Source organism: Scyliorhinus torazame, chromosome 2 (assembly GCF_047496885.1).
Source record: "Scyliorhinus torazame isolate Kashiwa2021f chromosome 2, sScyTor2.1, whole genome shotgun sequence".
Classification (NCBI taxonomy): domain Eukaryota; kingdom Metazoa; phylum Chordata; class Chondrichthyes; order Carcharhiniformes; family Scyliorhinidae; genus Scyliorhinus; species Scyliorhinus torazame.
The window spans coordinates 217,860,564-217,887,228 of record NC_092708.1 but is presented as its reverse complement, the minus strand read 5'-3'; the positions used below and the strand labels follow the sequence as shown (position 1 = coordinate 217,887,228).

At 47.3% G+C, this 26,665-nt stretch overlaps 1 protein-coding gene across 1 annotated transcript in view; it reads left to right on the top strand.

The window, feature by feature from the left end:
- tra2b (transformer 2 beta homolog) overlaps positions 1–26,665 on the top strand; it is a gene marked incomplete at its 5' end in the record, with an annotated part of 55,957 nt that overhangs the window by 9,745 nt on the left and 19,547 nt on the right. Inside the window, 2 exons of the mRNA XM_072494843.1 lie at positions 3,966–4,123; positions 12,116–12,281. Coding sequence (XP_072350944.1) covers positions 3,966–4,123; positions 12,116–12,281 — 324 coding nt within the window. The remainder of the gene's footprint in view (positions 1–3,965; positions 4,124–12,115; positions 12,282–26,665) is intronic.

The window sequence follows — 26,665 nt, the reverse complement described above, 5'->3', positions numbered from 1 at the left end:
ATCGAAGTGTAAATGTTACTTTTGTTTTTACCATTTGAAGCTGATGGGTTTACTAAAATATAAACGATTAAGCATTTTATATAACTCGTTATGAAATATCGGCGTGTATTTAATCTTATTTATGTGCACATGGTTAGGGAACACACCTGATTTCATTCTTATGGCCCACTGAGATGAAGGATGGCCACTCCCTAGTCTGGGTTTCCCGTGACTTAGACTGTTTGAAGGGTGTGTCTGGCTGAACTCCAGTGACCCATTAATGGTAACTTTCCAGTGGGTCAGCAATGTCCTTTGAAAAATACAGAGACTTCAGCAATTTGGCAAGTGGTATAGCAAAGCAGTGGATTCTTTTTTAAATTTATTTGCTTATGTGGTCGAAACAAATTCAAAAAACTGAAGTATTTTTTGGCTGGCTTGGTGTTTTATTTTCTCATGGCTCTTTTATTGCTCATATATTTCAATTGTTATAAAAGTTGAATAAGGGCAGCACGGTGGCACAGTTGTTAGCACTGCTGCCTCACGGCGCCAAGGTCCCAGATTCGATCTCGGCTCTGGGTCACTGTCCATCTGGAGTTTGCACATTCTCCCCGTGTTTGCGCGGGTCTCACCCCCACAACCCAAAGATGTGCAGGGTAGGTGGATTGGCCACACTAAATTGCCCCATAATTGGGAAAAAATGAATTGGGCACCGTAAATTTATGAAAATAAATAAAAGTTGAATAAATAGCTTGAGTGATTAAAGATATGTTGCTCTACTATGATTGTTTGCTAAACCCACCACAGCAGTAGGTTCAGAACTTGCAATACTGACTGCTCAAGGCCTGTCCTTGGCTAATGTTTGGTACACTATTAAACCGAAAAATAGTGTTACATAGCCACGTTGTACGACGTGCACCACATTAGTCAAATAATGGTGCAGATTGCTGTTACTGGATCAAAACTCAGCAAATCGAAAGCTTTTAAGAGGCATTCTCTGCCATATCAGAAGCATTGGTGCAATATTTATTTATTTTAAAAATAAATTTGGAGTACCCAATTCATTTTTTCCAATTAAGGGGCAATTTAGCGTGGCCAATCCACCTGCACTGCACATCTTTGGATTGTGGGGGTGAAACCTACGCAAACGCGCGGAGAATGTGCAAACTCCACGCGGACAGTGACCCAGAGCCGGGATCGAACCTGGGACCTCGGCCCTTGAGGCAGCAGTGCTAACCATTGCACCACCGTGCTGCCTACATTGGTGCAATATTGACCATTTCTCCACCACTAATACAGCAAACTAAAACTAACACAGCTGTCATAGAATCTACTGTGCAGAAGGTGCTTGTATATTATCAGCTATAATTTAAAAACAGAAAATGCTGGAAATATTCAACAGGTCTGATGACCTCTGTGGAGTTAATGTTACAGGTTGTGATGTTGACTCAAAAAATCATTAATCTTGAGTGTTAACTCTTAATTTCTCCGTAGTTGCTGTCTGAGCTGGTGAGTCTTTCCAGCGTTTCCTGTTTTTGCTTGGGATTTCCAGCATTTTTGTGTTATAACTTTTATTGAAAAGAAGTCTATGCATTTGATGTATACTCTGAACAAATCTATGCTTGGGGTGACTGTTCTCAAGCTGGATCCTTGTGGCCCACTGTATGTGTTCATTTTTTGGTAAACCACAAATCTTTGTTCCTTGTATTTCAGTCAGTTTAACAGAAGTTTACTGAAAAGGTCCTCGCTGGTTCTGTCAGACAAGTCAATAAGCTGGTCTACAACTACATGTTACTAGTAGGAATAAGAGAAAATATGCCCCTGAAATCCAAGCTAACCTGAATTTGGACTGCTTTTATCGGTCCTAAGATTATAGTCACCCTGTTTTCTTTAAAACAATGGAATTCCAGTTGGTCCAATGTGTTGATTTTCATTCCCATCCACCTTTCCTCAATGGGAAGCATCTTTCTATGAAATTGGATCTGATCAACGTCTATGAACTTGGATTTGTTCAGATCAAGTAGTTGAATAAAGAGTACATAGTGTCCCAGTCTGAAGAAGTCAACTCATTTTAGCAGTTGTATAGTAAATTTATTGTACAGTCAATTTATTCATAAACCTCCTTCACTGGCACACTGTTGAACAACTTAAAATACATATGGCTGAAGTAAAATTAATGGTTCAAATTAATGATCTAACTTGCTTAAAAAAAAATTAGTGTGGAACAATTTTCTTGTTTTTCATTCACAGAATGCTGCACAGATATGAAATCTTGATTACAAAGAAAATAGTGCAAATCTAAAGTTGTCTTCGGACTAAATTTTGGTGCTAAATTTGTACTTAGTTTATTATGTTGAAAGGGTTACATCAATTTGAAGTGTGGCCACTGCTTTCAGGATATGACACTAGCACTCAACTGCATGATGCATGTACTTCTAAACTGTTTGTTCAGTGACATGCTAATTCCAAGGTGAATGATGAGGGAGTGGTGCAGGCCTTTTCTTTTGGTGCCATGAAGATCTGGTTCTATGAATAACTGTTCAGCTGAAATGAGTTGCTCTTCAGTTTAAATTATGGTTAACGGGTTTTTAACATTTCAGCATTGTGTGCACCTCCAGGTAAGAAACAAATGGTGTAGGAGATTAGGAGATGGTGAGTATCAGTCTGATAACATGTTTACAATGACCATTGACCATTTTGGTGATTTATACTGGCATTAAGGTCTTTAGGAGCTCTTGACCCCAAATTGGAAGGTTGAGACAATCTGAGTTGCCTGTCAATCCAGTTTGTATGTTATAATTCATCTTGAATTGTACCTCATACTTGCTGACCAGAGTGAAATTGACAACTGGTGTGGGGAAGCCCATTCCCAGATTGTTCAACTGGAGGAGGATGCGTGAGATGCAAACAAAATCAGAACAATAGCTGAGATGATACCATTCTAAAGTTTAATCATTGCCAGTTACAGACATTAAAGCACGAGTGTCTTGGGTCACTTAGTTTGTAACTTGAGTACCCAAGTGTTCACCTTAACCATTTTGTTGCCCAGTTAATCCTGCCTATGGCTGTTACTAGAGTCGACTGGCAGACTTTTATTTCCTATAACTACAGTTGTTGCAGATGAGAATCTTTGAAAGTTTCACTGGTTGTTACTGGTTAATCTCAGCACAGGTTTTCTCTGCAATTACATGCCTCATCCTGTTCTTTTTTTGTTAAGGTTAATGTTCATGAAGAAAAGAAATGTGGAAGAAGTCAATTGACAAGTTTTGTATAATAATTGAAGCTCAGGAATAAGTGAAGCTGAATTGGGGAAAAAAAAGAATGCATGCTAAAAAAAAAAAAGACACGAAGTCCCACAAATAGAATGTGTGCAGTGTGTGAAGTGGGAAGATGAACCAAGTGAGAATTTGAAACTGAAGAATGAAGAAAAGAAATAGAATGAAGTTAAGATCAGAAGTATCTGGAATCAGAAAGCACTACGCTAAGTAATTTCTAGTCTGTTTATGTGTACGTGCGGGGCTTGCGGTAGTCTCACGAAACCTTGAGTGAAACTTCACTCGAGGGACTTTTTATTTTTGAGTGAAATTTGGTTAAAAGTAGCATGAAGACGAGTTTAGCTTCTTGAATACTTTCACATGGCAGAACTTTAATTTTAAATTGAATTGTAATATCTTAATAAATTCACTCGAATCGTTCAGCTAACGTAAGCCCGTACCTGTATATTGTACTTTAAAAAAAAAAAAAAGAAAAATGCATGCACTGTACAAACCAAGGTAGAAGAATACACCCTAGGGCTGTTAGTGCATTCTAGGATAGTATTTAATGCCTGGGCAATCCTAATTGAAACTGCACGGGCTAAACAGTGGGATACAAGTTAGGTTGCCTGTTTATTCCATTTCAGATACTTTGAGTTTAATCACATTATACTTAAGTTAATGGAACCACCTTTTAGACTTCTAAAAATTTAATACATTTATCTTTAAATATAGGATTCACGTTCCCTTTCTAAATCACCAAGTGAAAGTCTGCATGGATCTGGCAAGTCTGCCAGTCAGTCTCCAGAAAATTCTGCTGAGCGCTCCCGTTCCAGAGATGGATCGAGACACTCCAGGTCCAAGTCACGATCTCGCTCAAGATCCAAATCGAGGTGAGTGACTGTTTTACTTTGCAACTGCAAACCACTAGTGATTTGTTTTGTCACAATGGTGCAGAATCTGACTGCCATTTGCTTCAGTACAGCACGTTACTACAGTGAAGCCCAGATAGTAGAGCTCGGAGAAAAAATCTACCACAACACAGTAATTGGTTGTTTCACATGGAAATACTGTTCAACAAAGAGCATTAAGGAAAGAACGAAGGGAAATTAGTCATTTTGATCAAATTCTAAAGGGGATGAAGGAGCAGAGAGACCTGGACGTATATGCACAAATCATTGATGGTGATAGGGTAGACTGAGAAAGTGATTAAAAAGGTGTGCAGGGGAATGTCTGGCACAGCATGTAATGGAGCGGCTGTAAAAAGGGGAGCTCCGTCCAACCGGCAATGGAATGTGCACCCAAAACTTTTTTTTTTTTTTTTTTAAATATTTTATTGAAAATTTTTGGTCAACCAACACAGTACATTGTGCATCCTTTACACAGCATTGTAACAATACAGATAATAATGACCTTTTTAAATTTAAACAAAAACAACAACAAATAAATAAATATTAAATAACAAAAAATAAAAACTAGCCCTAATTGGCAACTGCCGTGTCTCAGGCCACCACCCCCCCCCCCCACCCCCCCCCCCCCCCCCCCCCCCCCCCAAGTCCTGGGCCGCTGCTGCTGCCTTCTTTGTTCTCCCCTATCTATCTTTCCGCAAGATATTCGACGAACGGTTGCCACCGCCTAGTGAACCCTTGAGCCGACCCCCTTAGGACGAACTTAATCCGCTCTAACTTTATGAACCCCGCCATATCATTTATCCAGGTCTCCACCCCCGGGGGCTTGGCTTCTTTCCACATTAGCAATATTCTGCGCCGGGCTACTAGGGACGCAAAGGCCAAAACATCGGCCTCTTTCGCCTCCTGCACTCCCGGCTCTTGTGCAACCCCAAATATAGCCAACCCCCAGCTTGGTTCGACCCGGACTCCTACTACTTTCGAAAGCACCTTTGTCACCCCCATCCAAAACCCCTGTAGTGCCGGGCATGACCAAAACATATGGGTATGATTCGCTGGGCTTCTCGAGCACCTCGCACACCTATCCTCCACCCCAAAAAATTTACTGAGCCGTGTTCCAGTCATATGTGCCCTGTGTAATACCTTAAACTGAATCAGGCTTAGCCTGGCGCACGAGGACGACGAGTTTACCCTGTTTAGGGCATCCGCCCACATCCCCTCCTCAATCTCCTCCCCTAGCTCTTCTTCCCATTTCCCTTTTAGTTCGTCCATCATAGTCTCCCCTTCGTCTCTCATTTCCCTATATATATCCGACACCTTACCGTCCCCCACCCATTTCTTTGAGATGACTCTGTCCTGCACCTCTTGTGTCGGGAGCTGCGAGAATTCCCTCACCTGTTGCCTCGCAAAAGCCCTCAATTGCATGTACCTGAATGCATTCCCTTGGGGCAACCCATATTTCTCGGTCAGCGCTCCCAGACTCGCGAACTTCCCATCCACAAATAGATCTTTCAGTTGCGTTATTCCTGCTCTTTGCCACATTCCATATCCCCCATCCATTCCCCCCGGGGCAAACCTATGGTTGTTTCTTATCGGGGACCCCCCCAGTGCTCCGGTCTTTCCCCTATGTCGTCTCCACTGTCCCCAAATCTTCAGTGTAGCTACCACCACCGGACTCGTGGTATAGTTCCTTGGTGAGAACGGCAATGGGGCTGTCACCATAGCCTGCAGGCTGGTCCCCCTACAGGACGCCCTCTCTAATCTCTTCCACGCCGCTCCTTCCTCCTCTCCCATCCACTTACTCACCATTGAAATATTAGCGGCCCAATAATACTCACTTAGGCTCGGTAGTGCCAGCCCCCCCCTATCTCTACTACGCTGTAAGAATCCCTTCCTCACTCTCGGAGTCTTCCCGGCCCAAACAAAACCCATGATACTCTTTTCTATCCTTTTGAAAAAAGCCTTCGTGATCACCACCGGGAGACACTGAAACACAAAGAGGAATCTCGGGAGGACCACCATCTTAACCGCCTGTACCCTCCCTGCCATTGACAATGCTACCATATCCCATCTCTTGAAATCTTCCTCCATCTGTTCCACCAACCGCGTCAAATTTAGCCTGTGCAATGTGCCCCAATTCTTAGCTATCTGGATCCCCAGGTAACGAAAACCTCTTGTTACCTTCCTCAACGGTAGGTCTTCTATTTCTCTACTCTGCTCCCCTGGATGCACCACAAACAGCTCACACTTCCCCATGTTCAATTTATACCCTGAAAAATCCCCAAACTCCCCAAGTATCCGCATTATTTCTGGCATCCCCTCCGCTGGATCCGCCACATATAGTAGCATCATCCACATATAAAGATACCCGGTGTTCTTCTCCTCCCCTAAGTATTCCCCTCCATCCCTTGGAACCTCTCAGCGCTATCGCCAGGGGCTCAATCGCCAGTGCAAACAGTAATGGGGACAGAGGACATCCCTGCCTTGTCCCTCTATGGAGCCGAAAATATGCCGATCCCCGTCCATTCGTGACCACACTCGCCACTGAGGCCCTATACAACAGCTGCACCCATCTAACATACCCCTCTCCGAACCCAAATCTCCTCAACACCTCCCACAGATAATCCCACTCCACTCTATCAAATGCTTTCTCGGCATCCATCGCCACTACTATCTCCGTTTCACCCTCTGGTGGGGCCATCATCATTACCCCTAACAACCTCCGTATGTTCGTGTTCAGCTGTCTCCCCTTCACAAACCCAGTTTGGTCCTCATGAACCACCCCTGGGACACATTCCTCTATTCTCATTGCCATTACCTTGGCCAAGACCTTGGCATCTACATTGAGGAGGGAGATTGGTCTGTAGGACCCGCATTGTAGCGGATCCTTTTCCTTCTTTAAAAGAAGCGATATCGTTGCTTCTGACATAGTCGGGGGCAGTTGAACCCTTTCCTTTGCCTCGTTAATGGTCCTCGTCAGTAGCGCGGCGAGCAAGTCCAAATATTTTCTGTAAAATTCAACTGGGAACCCGTCCGGTCCCGGGGCCTTTCCCGTCTGCATGTTCCTAATTCCTTTCACCACTTCTTCTACTGTGATCTGTGCTCCCAATCCCATCCTTTCCTGCTCTTCCACCTTGGGAATTTCCAGCCGATCCAAAAACTCCATCATTCTCTCCCTCCCATCCGGGGGTTGAGCTTCATACAATTTTTTTATAAAATGTCTTAAACACTTCATTCACTCTCTCCGCTCCCCGCTCCGTCTCTCCATCTTCGTCTCTCACCCCCCCTATTTCCCTCGCTGCTCCCCTTTTCCTCAATTGGTGTGCCAGCAATCTGCTCGCCTTCTCTCCATATTCATACTGTACACCCTGCGCCTTCCTCCATTGTGCCTCTGCAGTGCCTGTGGTCAGCAAGTCAAATTCCACATGCAGCCTTTGCCTTTCCCTATACAGTCCCTCCTCCGGTGCTTCCGCATACTGTCTGTCCACCCTCAAAAGTTCTTGCAACAACCGCTCCCGTTCCTTACTCTCCTGCTTCCCTTTATGTGTCCTTATTGATATCAGCTCCCCCCTAACCACCGCCTTCAACGCCTCCCAGACCACTCCCACCTGAACCTCCCCATTGTCATTGAGTTCCAAGTACTTTTCAATGCATCCCCTCACCCTTAAGCACACCCCCTCATCCGCCATTAGTCCCATGTCCATTCTCCAGGGTGGACGCCCTCTTGTTTCCTCCCCTATCTCCAAGTCTACCCAGTGTGGGGCATGATCCGAAATGGCTATAGCCGTATATTCCGTTCCCCTCACCCTCGGGATCAATGCCCTACCCAACACAAAAAAGTCTATGCGTGAATAGACTTTATGGACATAGGAGAAAAACGAGAACTCCTTACTCCTAGGTCTACTGAATCTCCACGGGTCCACCCCTCCCATCTGCTCCATAAAATCCTTAAGCACCTTGGCTGCTGCCGGCCTCCTACCAGTCCTGGACTTCGACCTATCCAGCCTTGGTTCCAACACCGTGTTAAAGTCTCCCCCATTATCAGCTTTCCGGTCTCTAGGTCTGGGAAGCGTCCTAGCATTCGCCTCATAAAATTGGCATCGTCCCAATTCGGGGCATACACGTTTACCAACACCACCATCTCTCCCTGTAATTTGCCACTCACCATCACGTATCTGCCCCCGTTATCCGCCACTATAGTCTTTGCCTCGAACATTACCCGCTTCCCCACTAATATAGCCACCCCCCTGTTTTTCGCATCCAGCCCCAAATGGAACACCTGCCCTACCCATCCTTTGCGCAACCTAACCTGATCTATCAGTTTCAGGTGCGTTTCCTGTAACATGACCACATCTGCTTTAAGTTTCTTAAGGTGTGCGAGTACTCGTGCCCTCTTTATCGGCCCGTTAAGCCCCCTCACGTTCCACGTGATCAGCCGAGTTGGGGGGCTTCCCCCCCCCTTGCCGGTTAGCCATCATCTTTTTCCAGCTTCTCGCCCAGTTCCCACGCAGCTGTATTTCTCCCAGACGGTGCCCCCCCCGCCCATCCTTTCCTGTACCCACTCCCCCCTTTCCCCAGCAGCAGCAACCCAGTAATTCCCCCCCCCCCCCCCCGCTAGCGTAATTACTCCCCCCATGTTGCTCCCAGAAGTCAGCAAACTCTGACTGACCTCGGCTTCCCCCCGTGATCACGGCTCGCCCCGTGCGGCGCCCCCTCCTTCCTGCTTCTCTATTCCCGCCATAATTATCATAGCGCGGGAACCAAGCCCGCGCCTCTCCCTCGGCCCCGCCTCCCATGGCCAATGCCCCATCTCCTCTCCCTCCCCACCTCCCCCCATCACCACCTGTGGGAGAAAGAAAAGTTACCATACCGCAGGATTAATCATACAATCCCTCTTCGCCCCCCCCCCCCCACTCGTCCCACCACTTTGTCCAAACGTTCATTTTCGTAGTCCAATCATTCCAATTTTTCTTCTACAATAAAAGTCCACGCTTCATCCGCCGTCTCAAAGTAGTGGTGCCTCCCTTGATATGTGACCCACAGTCTTGCCGGTTGCAGCATTCCAAACTTTATCTTTTTTTTGTGAAGTACCGCTTTGGCCCGATTAAAGCTCGCCCTCCTTCTCGCCACCTCCGCACTCCAATCTTGATAGACGCGGATCACCGCGTTCTCCCATTTACTACACCGAGTTTTCTTCGCCCATCTAAGGACCATTTCTCTATCCTTAAAACGGAGGAATCTCACCACTATGGCTCTGGGAGCCTCTCCTGCTCTCGATCCTCGCGCCATAACTCGGTATGCTCCCTCCACCTCCAACGGACCCGTCGGGGCCTCCACTCCCATTAACGAGTGCAGCATCGTGCTCACATATGCCCCGACGTCCGCCCCCTCCACACCTTCAGGAAGGCCAAGAATCCTCAAGTTGTTCCTCCTTGCGTTATTTTCCAGTGCCTCCAACCTCTCCACAGATCGTTTCTGGTGTGCCTCCTGTATCTCCGACTTCACCACCAGGCCCTGTATATCGTTTTCATTCTCTGCTGCTTTCGCCTTCACGACCCGAAGCTCCTGCTCCTGGGTCTTTTGTTCCTCTTTCAGCCCTTCAATCGCCTGTGATATCGGGGCCAACAACTCTTTCTTCATTTCCTTTTTTATCTCCTCCACGCAGCGTTTCAAAAACTCTTGTTGTTCAGGGCCCCATATGAAACTGCCACCTTCCGACGCCATCTTGGTTTCTGCTTGCCTTCCTTGCCGTTGTTCCAAAGGATCCGCTGCAATCCGGCCACTTTCCTCTCCTTTTTCCATCCGTGTCCAGGGGGAACACCCTTCTGGTTTACCGCACGGTGTTTTCAGCCGTTAAAATTGCCGTTGGGGCTCCTATCAAGAGCCCAAAAGTCCGTATCACAGGGAGCTGCCGAAACGTGCGACTCAGCTGGTCATCGCCGCACCCGGTACATTCACATGACAATCGCTAGTTCTGGACTCCCCCACCATTGGAAACATTCTTTTCGAATCTACCCTGTTTAATCCTGTTTGAATTTTATAAGTTTCTATGAGATCCCTACTCTTCTGAACTCCAATGAAGATAATCGTTTAAAAAAATTTAGAGTATAGTATCCAATTATTATTTTTCCAATTAAGGGGCAATTTAGCATGTCCAATACGCCAAATCTGCACATCTTTGGGTTGTGGGGGTGAAACCCAGGCAGACACTGGGAGACTGTGCAAACTCCACATGGGCAGTAACCCAGAGCCGGGACCGAACCTGGGACCTCAGGGTCGTGAGGCAGCAGTGCTAACCACTGTGCCACCGTGCTGCCCTCTATGGACCAAAGTTAATTGGTTCCTGTAAAACAATAGTTTAATAGATAAGAGCACAGATTTGTTAACGGTAAATTGTATTTGACTAACTTGATCTCTATTGAAGTAACTTGAGAAGTTTGATTAAGGTAAAGCGGTTGATGTTTTAAATACTTTCAAAGTCATTGAATAAAATACCACTTATTAGTGCAACTAAAATGCATGGGGTTAGAGGAACATAGGTGTTGTGGATCCAAAATTGGCTCAGGGACAGAAAGCAGGTTATGGTGAATCTGTGCTTGTTCCGACTGAAGGAGTATACAATGGTGTTTCCCAGAGGTTGGCATAAAAACTACCAAAGGGTGCTGTATTGTTCTTTGTTTTATTGTTCTATTCTCTGACGTACATTGATAACCTAGATTTAGGTATACAGGTGAAATTTCAAATGCCTTAACTGAAGTCGTCATAATTTAAGTTGCACATTATCTGTCAGCACAACTTGAGGAAATTAATTGTTTGAAGATGGCTGGACCTTTGTGTCAAAGTATGTGCAGTATTTCTTTTTTTTGTTAATATAAATATTTTTATTCTCCTTTTTCACATTTTCTCCCGAATTTACACCCACCAACAATAAACAATAATAAGCAACAGATATGTCAATCCCCATAACAATAACAACGATCCCATCCTCCCACCAACCCCCAAACATCAGCCCGCATGTTTACATAAACAAATGACAAAAAGGAATCAGAAATTACCCATAGTCATCCTTAATATACACAGCCCCCCTCTCCCCCCAAACTAATGTTCGATGTTATCCAGTTCTTGAAAGTGCATAATAAATAGTGCCCATGATTTGTAGAACCCCTCCGAGCTTCCCCTCAGTTTGAACTTCTCAAGGGTCAAGTATTCCAACAGGTCCCCCTGCCACGCCAGGGCACAGGGTGGAGAGGCTGCTCTCCACCCCAGCAGGATCCGCGTTCGGGCAATCAACGAGGCGAAGGCTATGATATCCTCTGCACCCGTTTCCAACCCTGGCTGGTCCGACACCCCGAATATGGCCTCCCGGGGACCTGGGTCCAGTTTGTATGTGTAGTATTTCGATCCCATTTAGGGGAATGCTGTCTTTTCAAAGTATATCTCTAAAATGTTGATGCATATGATATTTTTTAAATGTTAAATTAACCTCCTTACCACTTGTTGACTGGGATAAAGCTGTCTTTAATCCAGGAGGTGGGGATTTTGTATGACATTTCTCATTTTGTATTTGGACTGGATTGAAGGCCAGCCTGGAGCTGCCTGATCCCAGGAAAGCATGCTACACCCTTGAGCCTCTGGTTCTTGCTGAAGTGTATGGTATACACCCCATCAGTGATATCTCAAACGAATAGGGGCTGCTGGAAAAACTCAGCCGGTCTGAGTGATCGATCAGGCAAGAAAGAGTTCATGTTTTGAGTTCATAGGCTCTTCGTCAGAGTAATATCTCAAAATGACTTTGGAAAATAGATCAGAAAAAGGCATATTGTAAATACTTTTCAAAAAAAAAAAATTAAAAATGTCTGAATGTTTTTCTTCATAAAAGATTGAAGCAAAGAAAACCTTCTTGCCCCATCAACTTTCCTTCTCTCTTCAGAATAACTGCCATTTGTATCTCGAACTAACAATGCACTGATTTTCTAGGTCTGTATCCAGGAGGAGTTCTCGCAGGCGTTATTCAAGGTCTCGATCCCGTTCACGTTCTCGACGTAGGAGATCCAGGAGCAGATCCTATAGCCCTGATTATAGGCGCCACCGCAGCCATAGTCGATCTCCTATGTCAAATCGAAGGCGTCATATTGGCAATCGGGTATGAAGCAAATCTACATTTATTTTTGGAGTCCTATGGTCCCTTCGTATATATTTATGTTCATGCAGGAGCTTTTTACTCCATTCACGCTTCCTCCCATTCTTCATCTAACCTCTTCAAATATCCTTCCATTTCCTTCTCCATATGCTGATCTCACATCCGCTTAAATGCTTCTATGCTGTTTGCCTCAATTACAGTGGTAGTGAGTTTCCATTCCAAAAACAGAGTACAAAGGTTTCTCCTGAATGCCCCTGTTGGATTTATTTGTGACTGTCTATTGTTATGACCTGGTATTCAGTTAGAAACAATTTAGCCTATCAAATCCTTTCAAAATGAAGAACGCCTATTAGGGCTCCTCTCCTCAGTTGTTTTGTTTTCTAAGTAAGGAAGCTTCTATCAATATTTCCTGATGGCTATAAGTTGGTTCTGTAATATTTTTAATTCGTTCATGGGATGTGGGTGTCATTGGCTGGACCAGCATTTATTGCCCATCCCTAAATACATTTAAGAATTAACCACATTGCTGTGGGTCTGGAGTCACACGTAGGCGTAATCGGGTAAGTGACAGATTTCCTTCTCTAAAGGACATTAGTGAAACAGATGGGTTTTTACAACAATCAACTGTTGTTTCACAATCATTAGACTTTTAATTCTATATTTTTATTGAATTCAAATTTCACCATCTGCCAGCATTACCCTGGGTCTCTGTATTGCTCGTCCAGTGATGAATCCACTATGTCACTGCCTCCCCATATCATTCTAGTAAATCTTTATTGCTCCTTCACCAGTGCCTCTGTCCGGACAGGACTCCCAATTTCTATACAAATTTAACTAGAGCCTTCTGATTTTCAATTTTGTCCCTCTTGAAATGAACCCCAGTGCTTTCTTTGCTGTTTTATGACCATATTAACCTGCATTGCTACTTTTAATGTGTGTTGAACCCTCAGGTTTTTTTTTCATTCTTTCACAATGTGTTCTTTGCTGGCTGCACCAACATTTGTTGCCTGTTCCTACTTGTCCTTGAGAAGGTGGTGGTGAGCACTGCCTTGAACTGTTTACAGTCCATGCCTCTGTTCCTCCACCACATTTGGGCACTTATTTTTCTAGGAAACGGTGACCTATTCCAAAAGGTATCACCTCTGTTTATCTATATTGAAGTTCATTTGATAATTGCATACACATCCTGCAAATTATTTCAACGTCGTCTGTATTTTATTGCTGTTCTGTTTGAACCACATCCCCGCAATTTAGTATCATTTGCAAAAAATTGAAATTGTACTTTGATTCCCAAGTCCATATTGTTTATGTAAATGGTGCACAGTATTCCACAAGGGCCATTGCCACTTCCCACCTTTTGCGAGTCTGAATAACTATCTTTTAACCGTGACTGTTCATTTTGTAGCTAACTTACAACCTATTCTGGTACTTTTCTGAATTCCATATTCTGACCGTAGTCCTGTCTACTATGTGATACCTTATCAAAAGCTATTAAATTCAAATACATTACATCTATATAATCTTTATTGTCACAAGTAGACTTACGCTAACACTGCAATGAAATTACTGTGAAAAGCCTCTAGTCGCCGCATTCCGGCGTCTGTTCGGGTACACTTGAGAATTTAGAATGTCCAAATTACCTAACAGCATTAAACTTGTGGGAGGACTTCATTACCCTTATCTACTTTCTGTTTCTTTGAAGAATTCAGTAAGGTTCATCAAAGAACTTCCCTTTTGGAATCGGTGTTGACTTTTTAAAAAATAAATTTAAAGTATCCAATACTTTGTTTTCCATTAAGGGATGATTTAGTGTGGCCAATCCACCTACCCTGCACATCTTTGGGTTGTGGGGGTGAGACCCACACACACACACTGGGTGAATGTGCAAACTCCACCTGGACAGTGACCCTGGGCTGGGAGCAAACCCGGGTCCTCAGCGCCGTGAGGTGACAATGTGTGCTGACTATCTTTAGCCTCCAGGTGATTTGAGTAAGAATGACATTGTTCCTACCATTGATGTTCAGCTGATCTGCCTGTAGTTCCCTAGATTTGTTTAACCTCATTTTAAAAAAAATTAGGAATCAAATTAATAGTCCTTTGGTCCTCTGGCATTATTTTGTTTTAACAGATTTTTCCATATGTGGAATAGTGCCTCCTCTATCTCCTTCCTTGTGTGCATGGATGCAAATGAATAGTCAGGTCTAGAGGTGACAGTGAATGAGTTTCAGCAGCAGATTAGCTGAGGAAGTTGGACAATGTAATAGAGGTGGGAAAATAATGGTTTTGGCGATGGCACAGATATGTGGTTGATTGCTCATCTTGGGATCAAATGTGACACCATTATTGTAAACAGTCTGGTTTAGTTTTGTACTGTTGGCAGGGAATGGGGCAGGGATTCAAGGTGATGGCTCAATAATCCTAGTATTTAATTAGAAGAGCTGTCTCCTCATCCAGTACTGATGCTGATAAGCAGCCAGATAATTTAGCAACATTGGAGGAGGTGGTGATGAGGTAGAGGTTTGACATCGTACATGTGGAAGTAACACTTATATAAAAAAATAAATAAATAAATAAATGTTTTTTAAATGATGTTGCTGATGTCGTCATTTGCAGCCCGAAAAATAAGGGTCAAGGATAAATCCATGGACACCAGAGGTAATGCTGCAGGAAGGATAAAATAAACCATTGCAAGTGATACTGTCTGGTGGCCATTAGGTAGATCAGAATGAAACAAGGTGGGAGCAGTCCTGCCCAGCTGAATGGCAGTGATGAGGTTTGGGGGATGGTGTGGTCAGCTATTTGCTGACTGATTCAAACTGGTGAAGAAGGGTTGTTTGTCAATGCTAATAGTTAAATAAAGTCATTTGTGACATCTATTGGCGTCTATGAAGGAGTAAGTCGCACATTTGGTGGCTCCTGCTCTGGTCGTACTTTTGGAACTTTTCGCCCAATTTTCTACCGGACTTGAACTGTAAAACTGAAGACTGAGGCAATTGTGTACTGAATTCCCACATCGGTGCATGGAGAGAAGGACTAGAAGTGTTCGTAAAGGCAGAAACAGAAAGACAAGAGAAGGCTTGGGCTGAAGTTGCAGCGGGAGACAGCATGGTGGAGGACCGGACCTCTGGTTTGTCGACCCAGCGGTCAACGGAGCAGCTGATGCAAATTATTCAGAAAGGCTTTGCTAAGCAGAAACGGGACTGCTTGGACCCGATAAAAGTGTCGAGTGAGCGGTTGGAGCTTGGATTGGACGGCCAAGATTGGGCGATCCAGAAGGTGCTGGCTGAGCAGGAGGAACATCAAACTGCAGTGGAGCTGGAGCTCGGGATGCTGAGAGACCAGCTCCCGGAGGGGTCCAAAGGAGCTGACGCTGGGGCATACATCGCAGATATGTTCGAGAAGCTGCTGGAGGATGGGACATTCTCCCGGCCCTTGGAGGTGGACAGGGCTCACAGAGCACTTGCGAGGAAGCCGCGAACGGGAGACCCCCCCGAGGGCAATGGTGGTGAGATTCCACAGGTACTTGGATAAGGAGCGCATTCTACAGTGGGCCAAGCAGACATGGAGCTGTAAGTGGGACAATAGTATCCTAAGTTATTACCAAGACCCGAGTGTGGAGGTGGCCAGGACAAGAGCAGGCTTCAACCAGGTTAGGTCGATCCTTTTTAAGAAAAAGGCGAAGTTCGGACTGCTGTATCCGGCCCTTCTCTGGGTCACGTACGAGGAACACCCTTTTTACTTCAAGTCGCCTGAGGACGCGCTGGACTTGGTGGAAAGGAAAGGTTGTTTATCTGTCCTTTTTTTTAAAAAAAAAACAAGTTTTTCGTTCTGTATTGATTTGGGAGCAGTGGCAGAGCTGAGTGAGTTAAGGTTTTAATTTGCGCTGTTGGGGGATGGAGGTGTGGTGTGCTTGTTTAGATTTTGGTGTTTTTCTGTCATGCTTGTGTGGGGATTGTTTGTCATTGGAGTATGTTTGTATGAGCGGGCGGGGGCGGGGTGGACAGTAGGTGGGAGACTATCCGGCGCCAGGGATGGGGCCACCAAGCTAGCTGGGTGGGCTAGCTCACGGAAGCACAGTGGGGCGGGGGGTGCATATGTTCGGTTTTCAAAGGGGTTGGGTTACAGAGTGTTGTTCCTGGGGGGGGTGGGGGGAGAGCGGGGTGAATGTTCTGCTGACGAGGGAGGGACTTGGGCCAAGGGACAGAGAGGAGGTTGGGCCGGTGGAGGCCTGGAGCATGGGCTGGAGGCGGGCCCAAAAAAGGGAATGGCTGATCGGCGAAGGGCGGGGGGGGGGCAGGCAGGCAGGCAATGAGCCCACAAAATGGGCTGATCACCTGGAATGTTCGAGGGTTCAATGGATCGGTCAAGAGGGCATGTGTGTTCGTGCTTCTTACGGAACTGAAGGCGGACGTGGTAATGTTGCAGGACACGCACCTTCGAGTAACTGACCAGATTAGATTGAGGAAAGGCTGGGTCAGTCAGGTCTTTCACTCGGGACTGGATTCAAAGACTAGGAAGGGTCGCGATCCTGATCAATAAGCGAGTGGTGTTTGAGGCGGTTAGAATAGTTTCGGATGTGGGAGGTCGATACATTATGGTCAGTGGGAAACTGGAGGGGGTGCAGGTGGTAGTAGTAAATGTGTATGTGCCAAATTGGGATGATGTGGAGTTTCTAAAAGAGGATGCTGGGGACGTTACTTGACCTGGACCCGCACAGGTTGGTCATGGGAGGGGACTTCAACACAGTTATTGACCCTGGCTTGGACCGATCAAGCTCAATGGCAAAGGAACGAAAAGGGTTCATGGAGCAAATGGGGGTGGGGGGCTGGATCCATGGAGATTTGGGCAGCCGAGGGTGAAGGAGTTCTCCTACTCACATGTGCATAAAGTGTACTCCTGGATCAATTTCTTTATTTTGAGCAGGGCCTTACTCGCAGGGGTGGTGGACACTGGGTACTCGACGATCACAATCTCAGTCCGTGCTCCGCACTGAGTTGACCTGCAGGTTAGTAAAGACAGTAACCAGCGCCCGCACTGGAGGTTAGATGTGGGACTTTTGGCTGACGAAGGGGTGTGCGTGCGGCTGAGGAAATGTATTCAGAACTACCTGCAGGTCAACGACGCGGGGGAAATTTCAGCAGGGATGGTCTGGGGAGCTGATCTCGATACGGGCCCATGGGGAGAAGATGGACAGGACAGAGACGGACCGACTGGTTAAGGAGATACTACAGATCAATAGGAGGTATGCGGAGACCCCAGAGGCAGGGCTTTTAATGGAACGGCGGAGGCTACAGGCGGAGTTCGGCTTGCTAACCACAGGGAGCAGCTGAGAAAGGCGAGGGGGGTGATCTGAGTATGGAGAGAAGACCAGCAGAATGCTTGTGCAGCAGCTCAAAAAGAGGGGGGTAGCCAGGGAGATAGGGAAAGTAAATGACGGAGATGGGAACCTGGTTGGAGATTCAGCAGGGGTGAATAAAGCGTTTAGGGATTTCTGCAGTAGGCTGTATGGGTCAGAACCCCCTACGGGGCCGGAGGGGATGAGGCCCTTCGTGGGGGGGGGAGGGGCTGAATTTCCCAAGGTGGGCGGGGAGCTGGTAGAAGGGCTGGGGGCCCCGATCGGGTTGGAAGAGATAGTGGAGGGTCTGAAGGCCATGCCGGCAGGTAAAGCCCGCGGCCGGACGGGTACCCAGTGGAGTTTTATGAAAAGTTCTCCGGGATATTGGGGCGGATGTTGATGAGGATGTTCAATGAGGCAAGGGAAAGAGGGGTGCTGCCCCCAATGATGTCACAGGCCACGATTTCTCTGATTCTGAAGCAGGGCAAGAACCCGGAGCTGTGTGGGTCCTACAGGCCGATATCCCTGTTAAATGTGGACGCCAAACTGCTGGCCAAAATGTTGTCCTCCAGGATTGAGGATTGTGTTCTGGAAGTTATTGGGGAGAACGAAACGGGGTTGTTAAGGGTAGGCAGTTGGAAGTGGAGGTAATGCTTGCCATGGATGCAGAAAAGGCTTTTGATCGGGTAGAATGGGATTTTCTATGGGAGGTACCGGGACGGTTCGGATTTGGGCAGGGCTTTATTGACTGCGTCATGTTGCTGTATCAGGCTCCTGTGGCAAGTGTACGGACGAATAGCACAACAGTGGACTATTTTAGACTGCACCGTGGGACGAGACAGGGATGCCCCCTCTCATCACTGTTGTTCGCGCTAGCTGTAGAGCCGTTGGCAATTGCTGTGAGAGCCTCAAGGGGCTGGAAGGGGCTAGTCTGGGGTGGGTGGTGGAGCGCAGAGCCTTGCTCTATGCAGACGACCTGCTTCTGTATCTTATTGGACCCATTAGAGGGGATGGAAGAGATCATGAGGATTCTAGGGAAATTTGGCCGGTTTTCGGGGTATAAGCTAAATATGGGGTAAAGTGAGATGTTTGCGGTCCAGGAGAGGTGATTGGGGGAGCTAAGTAGTGGCAAGCTTTAGGTACCAAGGCATTCAAGTGGCGCGGGAATGGGACCGGCTGCATGAATTAAATCTGGCCCGGCGAGTAGACCAAATGAAGGATGATTTTTGGAGATGGGATGCGCTCCCGTTGTCATTAGCTGGGAGAGCAGACGGTGAAAATAACTGTCCTCCCGAGATTCCTGTTCGCGTTTCCTGTTTACGTTAATGATGGAAAGGGATAAGTATACACCGCAGGGCAAGAGTTATAGCTGGGGGAAGGGCAATTATGATGCCATTAGACGTGACTTGGGGGGGATAAGGTGGAGAAGTAGGCTGCAAGTGTTGGGCACACTGGATAAGTGGGGCTTGTTCAAGGATCAGCTACTGCGTGTTCTTGATAAGTATGTACCGGTCAGACAGGGAGGAAGGCGTCGAGCGAGGGAACCGTGGTTTACCAAGGAAGTGGAATCTCTTGTTAAGAGTAAGAAGGAGGCCTATGTGAAGATGAAGTGTGAAGTTTCGGTTGGAGCGATGGATAGTTACAAGGTAGCGAGGAAGGATCTAAAGAGAGAGCTAAGACGAGCAAGGAGGGGACATGAAAAGTATTTGGCAGGAAGGATCAAGGAAAACCCAAAAGCTTTCTATAGGTATGCCAGGAATAAGCGAATGACTAGGGAAAGAGTAGGACCAGTCAAGGACAGGGATGGGAAATTGTGTGTGGAGTCTGAAGAGATAGGCGAGATACTAAATGAATATTTTTCGTCAGTATTCACTCAGGAAAAAGATAATGTTGTGGAGGAGAATGCTGAGCACCAGGCTAATAGAATAGATGGCATTGAGGTACGTAGGGAAGAGGTGTTGGCAATTCTGGACAGGCTGAAAATAGATAAGTCCCCGGGACCTGATGGGATTTATCCTAGGATTCTCTGGGAGGCCAGGGAAGAGATTGCTGGACCTTTGGCTTTGATTTTTATGTCATCATTGGCTACAGGAATAGTGCCAGAGGACTGGAGGACAGCAAATGTGGTCCCTTTGTTCAAAAAGGGGAGCAGAGACAACCCCGGCAACTATAGACCGGTGAGCCTCACGTCTGTAGTGGGTAAAGTCTTGGAGGGGATTATAAGAGACAAGATTTATAATCATCTAGATAGGAATAATATGATCAGGGATAGTCAGCATGGCTTTGTGAAGGGTAGATCATGCCTCACAAACCTTATTGAGTTCTTTGAGAAGGTGACTGAACAGGTAGACGAGGGTAGAGCAGTTGATGTGGTGTATATGGATTTCAGCAAAGCGTTTGATAAGGTTCCCCACGGTAGGCTATTGCAAAAAATACAGAGACTGGGGATTGAGGGTGATTTAGAGATGTGGATCAGAAATTGGCTAGCTGAAAGAAGACAGAGGGTGGTGGTTGATGGGAAATGTTCAGAATGGAGTACAGTCACAAGTGGAGTACCACAAGGATCTGTTCTGGGGCCGTTGCTGTTTGTCATTTTTATCAATGACCTAGAGGAAGGCGCAGAAGGGTGGGTGAGTAAATTTGCAGACGATACTAAAGTCGGTGGTGTTGTCGATAGTGTGGAAGGATGTAGCAGGTTACAGAGGGATATAGATAAGCTGCAGAGCTGGGCTGAGAGGTGGCAAATGGAGTTTAATGTAGAGAAGTGTGAGGTGATTCACTTTGGAAGGAATAACAGGAATGCGGAATATTTGGCTAATGGTAAAGTTCTTGAAAGTGTGGATGAGCAGAGGGATCTAGGTGTCCATGTACATAGATCCCTGAAAGTTGCCACCCAGGTTGATAGGGTTGTGAAGAAGGCCTATGGAGTGTTGGCCTTTATTGGTAGAGGGATTGAGTTCCGGAGTCGGGAGGTCATGTTGCAGCTGTACAGAACTCTGGTACGGCCGCATTTGGAGTATTGCGTACAGTTCTGGTCACCGCATTATAGGAAGGACGTGGAGGCTTTGGAGCGGGTGCAGAGGAGATTTACCAGGATGTTGCCTGGTATGGAGGGAAAATCTTATGAGGAAAGGCTGATGGACTTGAGGTTGTTTTCGTTGGAGAGAAGAAGGTTAAGAGGAGACTTAATAGAGGCATACAAAATGATCAGGGGGTTGGATAGGGTGGACAGTGAGAGCCTTCTCCCGCGGATGGAGATGGCTGGCACGAGGGGACATAACTTTAAACTGAGGGGTAATAGATATAGGACAGAGGTAGGTTCTTTACGCAAAGAGTAGTGAGGCCGTGGAATGCCCTACCTGCTACAGTAGTGAACTCGCCAACATTGAGGGCATTTAAAAGTTTATTGGATAAACATATGGATGATAATGGCATAGTGTAGGTTAGATGGCTTTTGTTTCGGTGCAACATCGTGGGCCGAAGGGCCTGTACTGCGCTGTATTGTTCTATGTTCTATGTTTCAATGTCTCCCCATCTTTATTCCTTGGTCCTTTTTTAAATGGGTCAACAAAGTGATCTCTGGTTTTGTTTGGGCGCACAAGACCCCGTGGGTAAGGAAGGTAATGCTTGAGCGGAGTCGGGGAGAGAGCGGGCTGGCGCTGCCGAATTTTAGTAACTTACTGGGCAGCGAATATAGCCATGATCAGGAAATGGGTGGTGGGGGAGGGATCGGCATGGGAGCTTATGGAGGCGGCTTCATGCAAGGGCACCAGTTTGGGTGGGTTGGTAACTGCGCTTCTGCCGTTCCCGCCGGCATGGCACTCCACCAGCCCTGTGGTGGTGGTGACCCTGAGAGTCTGTGGGGCAATGGAGGAGACATGTGGGAGCAGAGGGAGCATCGGTCTGGTCCCCAATCTGTAGTCCCAGTTTGCCCTGGGAAGTATGGATGGGGGGTTTCGGATGTGGCAGAGAGCAGGAATTGAGAGGATGAGGGATATGTTTATAGAGGGGGCTTTCTGGGTATGAGGGAGCTGGAGGAGAAGTTTGTGTTGGCGAGGGTAAACAAATTCGGGTATCTGCAGGTGCGGGACTTCCTACGTAAACAGGTGTCAACCTTCCCGCTCCTACCGCTAAGGGGGATTCAGGACAGGGTAGTTTCCCGAGGATGGGTCGGAGAAGGGAGCGTCTCTGACATTTACAAGGAACTTATGGGGTCAGAGGAGACGCGGACCGAGGAGCTGAAGCGCAAGTGGGAGGAGCCATAGAGGATGGTCTATGGGTGGACACGTTGAATAGAGCAATGCGTCTGCAACGTGTGCCAGGCTCAGTCTGATACAATTCATGGTCGTTCACGGCTTACATGACAGTGGCCCGGATGAGCAGATACTTTGGGGTGGAAGACAGGTGTGCAAAATGTGTGGGAGGACCAGCGAACCATGTCCACATGTTCAGGGCATGTCCGAAGCTTAGGCGATTTTGGCAAGGGTTTGCAGATGTCATGTCCACGGTGTTAAAAACAAGGGTGGCGCTGAGACCAGAGGTGGCGATTTTCGGGGTGTCGGAAGACCCGGGAATCCAGGAGGTGAAAGAGGCAGACGTTCTGGCCTTTGCTTCCGTAGTAGCCCGGAGACGGATCCTATTAGCTTGGAGGGACTCAAAGCCCTTCGAAGTTGGAGACCTGGCTATCAGATGTGGCCAGCTTCCTCTGTGGAGAAAAGATAGTTCGCCTTGAGTGGGTCACTGTTGGGGTTAGCCTCCCTGAGGTGGCAACTGTTCCGTCAACTTCTTCGTGGAAAATTAATCGTTAGCAGAAGTGGGGGTGTTAGTTTAGCTTAGAGTAGGGGGTTAATAAAGGTGGGACATGTAAGGGAGATGCTGTTGTTTGTTTGTTGTTATAATAGCAAAAATACCTCAATAAAATGTTTGTTTTTTTAAAGTCATTTGTGACTGATTAGAGCTGATTTGCTGTGTGGGACAGAAACCTCAGTGGAATGATTGAAACTCTATTTTGTGGAAGGATGGACACAAATTTTGGAGGCTGCAAAATGTTTCTAGGGTTTTGGAGTGGAAAGGGAGCTTTGAGATGAGATTTGAGGGTTTGCAAGGTCAGAGGCAGCTTTGAGGGTGTACCTGCATAAAAACAGATTGCATTTTAAAGGTAGATGTAAATGAAGACCTCTTTGGGATGTCATGGGAATGCTACATAGAAACAAATTAGTTTCATAAGGTTCTAGCTGCATGCTAGTGTAACAGTTAATTTGCTTTTTGACCTGCTTGCGAACTTTGGATCTACTTGTAATATTTTATGTAAAAATGTTATTACTTTGTTGCCCATTCTGTACAGTTAGTTCAGAAAGTCATAGTGGGTTTCCAGGGAAACAGGAATTTATTATATATCGATCATTAAATCCCCCATTTGCTTTCCTATTCTTCTTAATTAATGGGAAAGTGCTGTCGCTGTAAATTGGGTGCAACAGATCTATTCTAGGGATGTTTAGTGGGTGGCTGGGAAGTGTCTGGTTTCTGTTTTTAGCTTTTTAGAGGGAACAAAAGCCCTGAAGCTGGTGACGGTGTTACCGTTAGCATCATTGTTCCTCCACAGCTGTAACCTGGTATAAACATCCAAATAGTATTCAGCAATTACAGTTCAAAAGTACATGGTTAATTCTAAATTGTTTATAGCTGTCTTGTGGTTGTGCAAGGCCCTGTACAAACTGCAAGTCTTTAATTATTTTGTTGATGCTGCTAACTGTTTTCATGCTCAATTTATCTGCTTTTAAAATTTACTTATGATGAGGACCAACTCTGAATTGAATTCTCATGGTCATGGTCCCAAGGTGTATGGTCCAAATGTTTAGTTACTTCAAATTAGCTTCAGGCCAGTTTCTTGAGAGGATTTGTTAAACTTCAGATATACCTGCTGAGGTACCTTTTGCAATGTTATCTATTGGTCCCTGTAGTTCAGCTTGCAGCCAGTTACTGTTGCATGGCAAGACCTTTAATAGTGGGTGTGGCGACCGTAGGTTGGTTGGCCGCACTCTTCAGTCAGGTTCTAGTCCTGTTACAGAACTTGAGTGCAACAATCTAGGCTGACATTCCAATGCAGTACTGAGGGAGTGCTGCACTCAGAGCTGCCATCTTTCAGGTGAGATATGAAACCGAGGTCCCGTCTGCCTCTGGTGAGTCTAAAATATTTTATGGCCACGTTTAAAAGAGCAGGGGAGTCATTCCTGGTGTCTTGGCCACTATTTATCCCCGAGTCGCTATCACAAAATTGCGGAGTATCTGTTGATTATCACTTTGCTGTTTGTGGGAGCTTGCAGAGCATAAATTTCCTATATTATGATAACGGTGGTGACGCTTCAAAAGTATTTCATTGCATGAAATGTACTTTGGACGTCCAATAGTTGTGAAAAGCAGCATCTAAATGTAAGTCTTCAGGGCGGCACGGTGGCTCAGTGGTTAGCACTGCTGCCTACAGCGCTGAGGACCCGAGTTCGATCCCAGCCCCGGTCACTGTGGAGTTTGCACATTCTCCCTGTATCTGTGTGGGTTTCACCCCACAACCCAAAGATATGCAGATTAGGAGGATTGGCCACGCTAAATTACCCCTTAATTGGGAAACAAAAATAATTGGGGGGTACTTAAAAAATGTAGAATTTTTTTAAAAATGTAAGTCGTCTTCTATTCTGGATATACAACACTCTGCTCCAACAAGAAACGTCTAAAGATCAATTGGACAATATTCTGGGGGCTTCCGGTTGCGGCTATGCCTTGGTAGGTCGCATGGTCGGCAGCTCCCGCCGATAACGGACTTTTGGGCCCTTTTTAGGAGCTCCAGCGGCATTTGGACGACGATTCCCGGTGAGGGAAGGAAACAGTGAGGGTCCCCCAGCACTGTATGGAGCGGAGCGGTCAAAAAAGTGGCTTTAGAGAAGAGAGGAGAACGGGCGCGAAGAAACGAGATGGCGGCGGGCGGTGATCTGGCAGCGTCACCGCGGGCCCAATGGTCTCGGGAGCAGCAGGAGTTTTTGAGAAGCTGCTTTGTGGACTTGAAGGCGGAGGTGTTGGCCCCTATGAAGGCATTGATCGAAAGGTTGGTGGAGACCCAGAAGATGCAGAGGACGGTGATTAAGGAGGTGCAGCAGAAGGCCTCTGAGAATGAGGACAGAATTCTGGGCCTGGCGGTCGGAGTGGAAGCGCACGAGGCGCTGCACAAAAAAATGGCAGGAGAAGCTGGAGAACCTGGCGAATAGGTCGAGGAGGCAGAACCTGCGGGTTCTGGGTTTCCCTGAAGGTGTGGAGGGGTCGGATGCTGGGGAGTATGTGACCACGATGCTGATGGGCGCCGGGGCCTTCTCGAGGCCCCTGGAGCTGGATGGGGCGCACCGAGTCCTGGCCAGGAGGCCAAGGGTGAACGAGCCGCCAAGGGCTATGGTGGTACGGTTCCACCGCTTCACCGACAGGGAGAGTGTCCTGCGATGGGCGAAGAAGGAGCGGAGCAGCAGGTGGGAGAACACCGAGATCCGGATTTACCAGGACTGGAGTGCAGAGCTGGCCAAGAAGCGGGCAGGACTCAATCGGGCCAAGGCGGTCCTCCGCGGGAAGGGGGTGAAGTTCGGGCTGTTACAGCCGGCGAGGCTGTGGGTCACATACCAGGACCGACACCACTATTTTGATATGCCGGATGAGGCGTGGACTTTCATCAAAAATGAGAAGTTGGACTCGAATTAATGGTTTGCAGTATGTTATGAGGGTTGTGGGTGAGGGAGATGGGGTGGGGTTTTTTCCCCGCGTTTATTAGGTCTGGGTGGGCCTGGGGCCCTCTGGGATTGGGGCGAGGTCGCAGTTGGGAGGAGCTGTCATAGGGGGTGGGGTCGGCCCAGGCAGGGAGTGCGGCTTTGCTGTGCAATGATGGGGGCGGTACCAGAAGCGTGGGGCGGTACTGTGTTCGATGTCCGCATTGGTTTATATGGAGTGTAGGGGAGGGGGGTGGACTCTTTTTACCCCACTTAGGTGGGAGGGGGGGGCTGGAGATTTGGATGGGGAATCCAAAGGGGCATTGGAGGCAGAGGCGGGAGCGGCCGGGGTCAGCATGAGTCAGCTGGCTTACAATTGGGGGGGGTGGGGGGTGGTGTTTGGGAGTGGGGAACTGGGTTGCTGCTGTGCTGATTGAGGGGGAATCGATGGTAAGAGGGAGAGTCGGGGCGGGGAGCCTCCGCCTGGGAGGCGCGGGCACGTGGCTGGCCTAAAAAAGGAGATGGCTAGGAGGGGGGGGGGGGGGGGGTCGGGGAGCCCACCGATCTGGCTGGTGTCGAATGTGAGAGGCCTGAGTGGGCCGGTCAAGAGGGCCCGGGTGTTCTCGCACTTAAAGGGGCTGAAGGCAGACGTAGCCATGCTACAGGAAACACACCTGAAAATTGCGGCTCAAACCAGGCTGAGGAAGGGATGGCTGGGACAGGTTTTTCACTCCGGGCTGGATGCAAAGAACAGGGGGGTTGCAATCTTCGTGAGTAAGCGGGTGGCATTTGAGGCGGTGGGTATTGTGGCAGATAAGGGGGGTCGATATATTATGGTGAGTGGCAGGCTGCAGGGGGCCTGGGTGGTGCTGGTGAATGTGTATGCTCCGAACTGGGACGATGCGGGGTTCATGAAGCGGATGCTGAGTCGGATTCCGGATCTGGAGTCACGTAGTTTGGTAATGGGGGGGGGGGGGGGGAGGGGAGAGAAAGACTTCAATACGGTCCTGGACCCGACTCTGGACCGGTCGAGGTCAGGTAAGCGGCCGGCAGCAGCCATGGTCCTGAGGGGGTTCATGGACCAGATGGGGGGAGTGGACCTGTGGAGATTTGCCAGGCCAAGGGCGAAGGAGTTTTCCTCCTTCTCCCATGTGCACAAGGCTTACTCGCGGATAGATTTTTTTGTGCTAAGCAGGGCGCTGATCTCTAGGGTGGAGGGGACTGAGTATTCGGCCATTGCGATCTCGGACCATGCCCCACACTGGGTGGAGCTGGGGGTGGGGAGGAGCGAGGCAAACGCCCGCTGTGGCGAA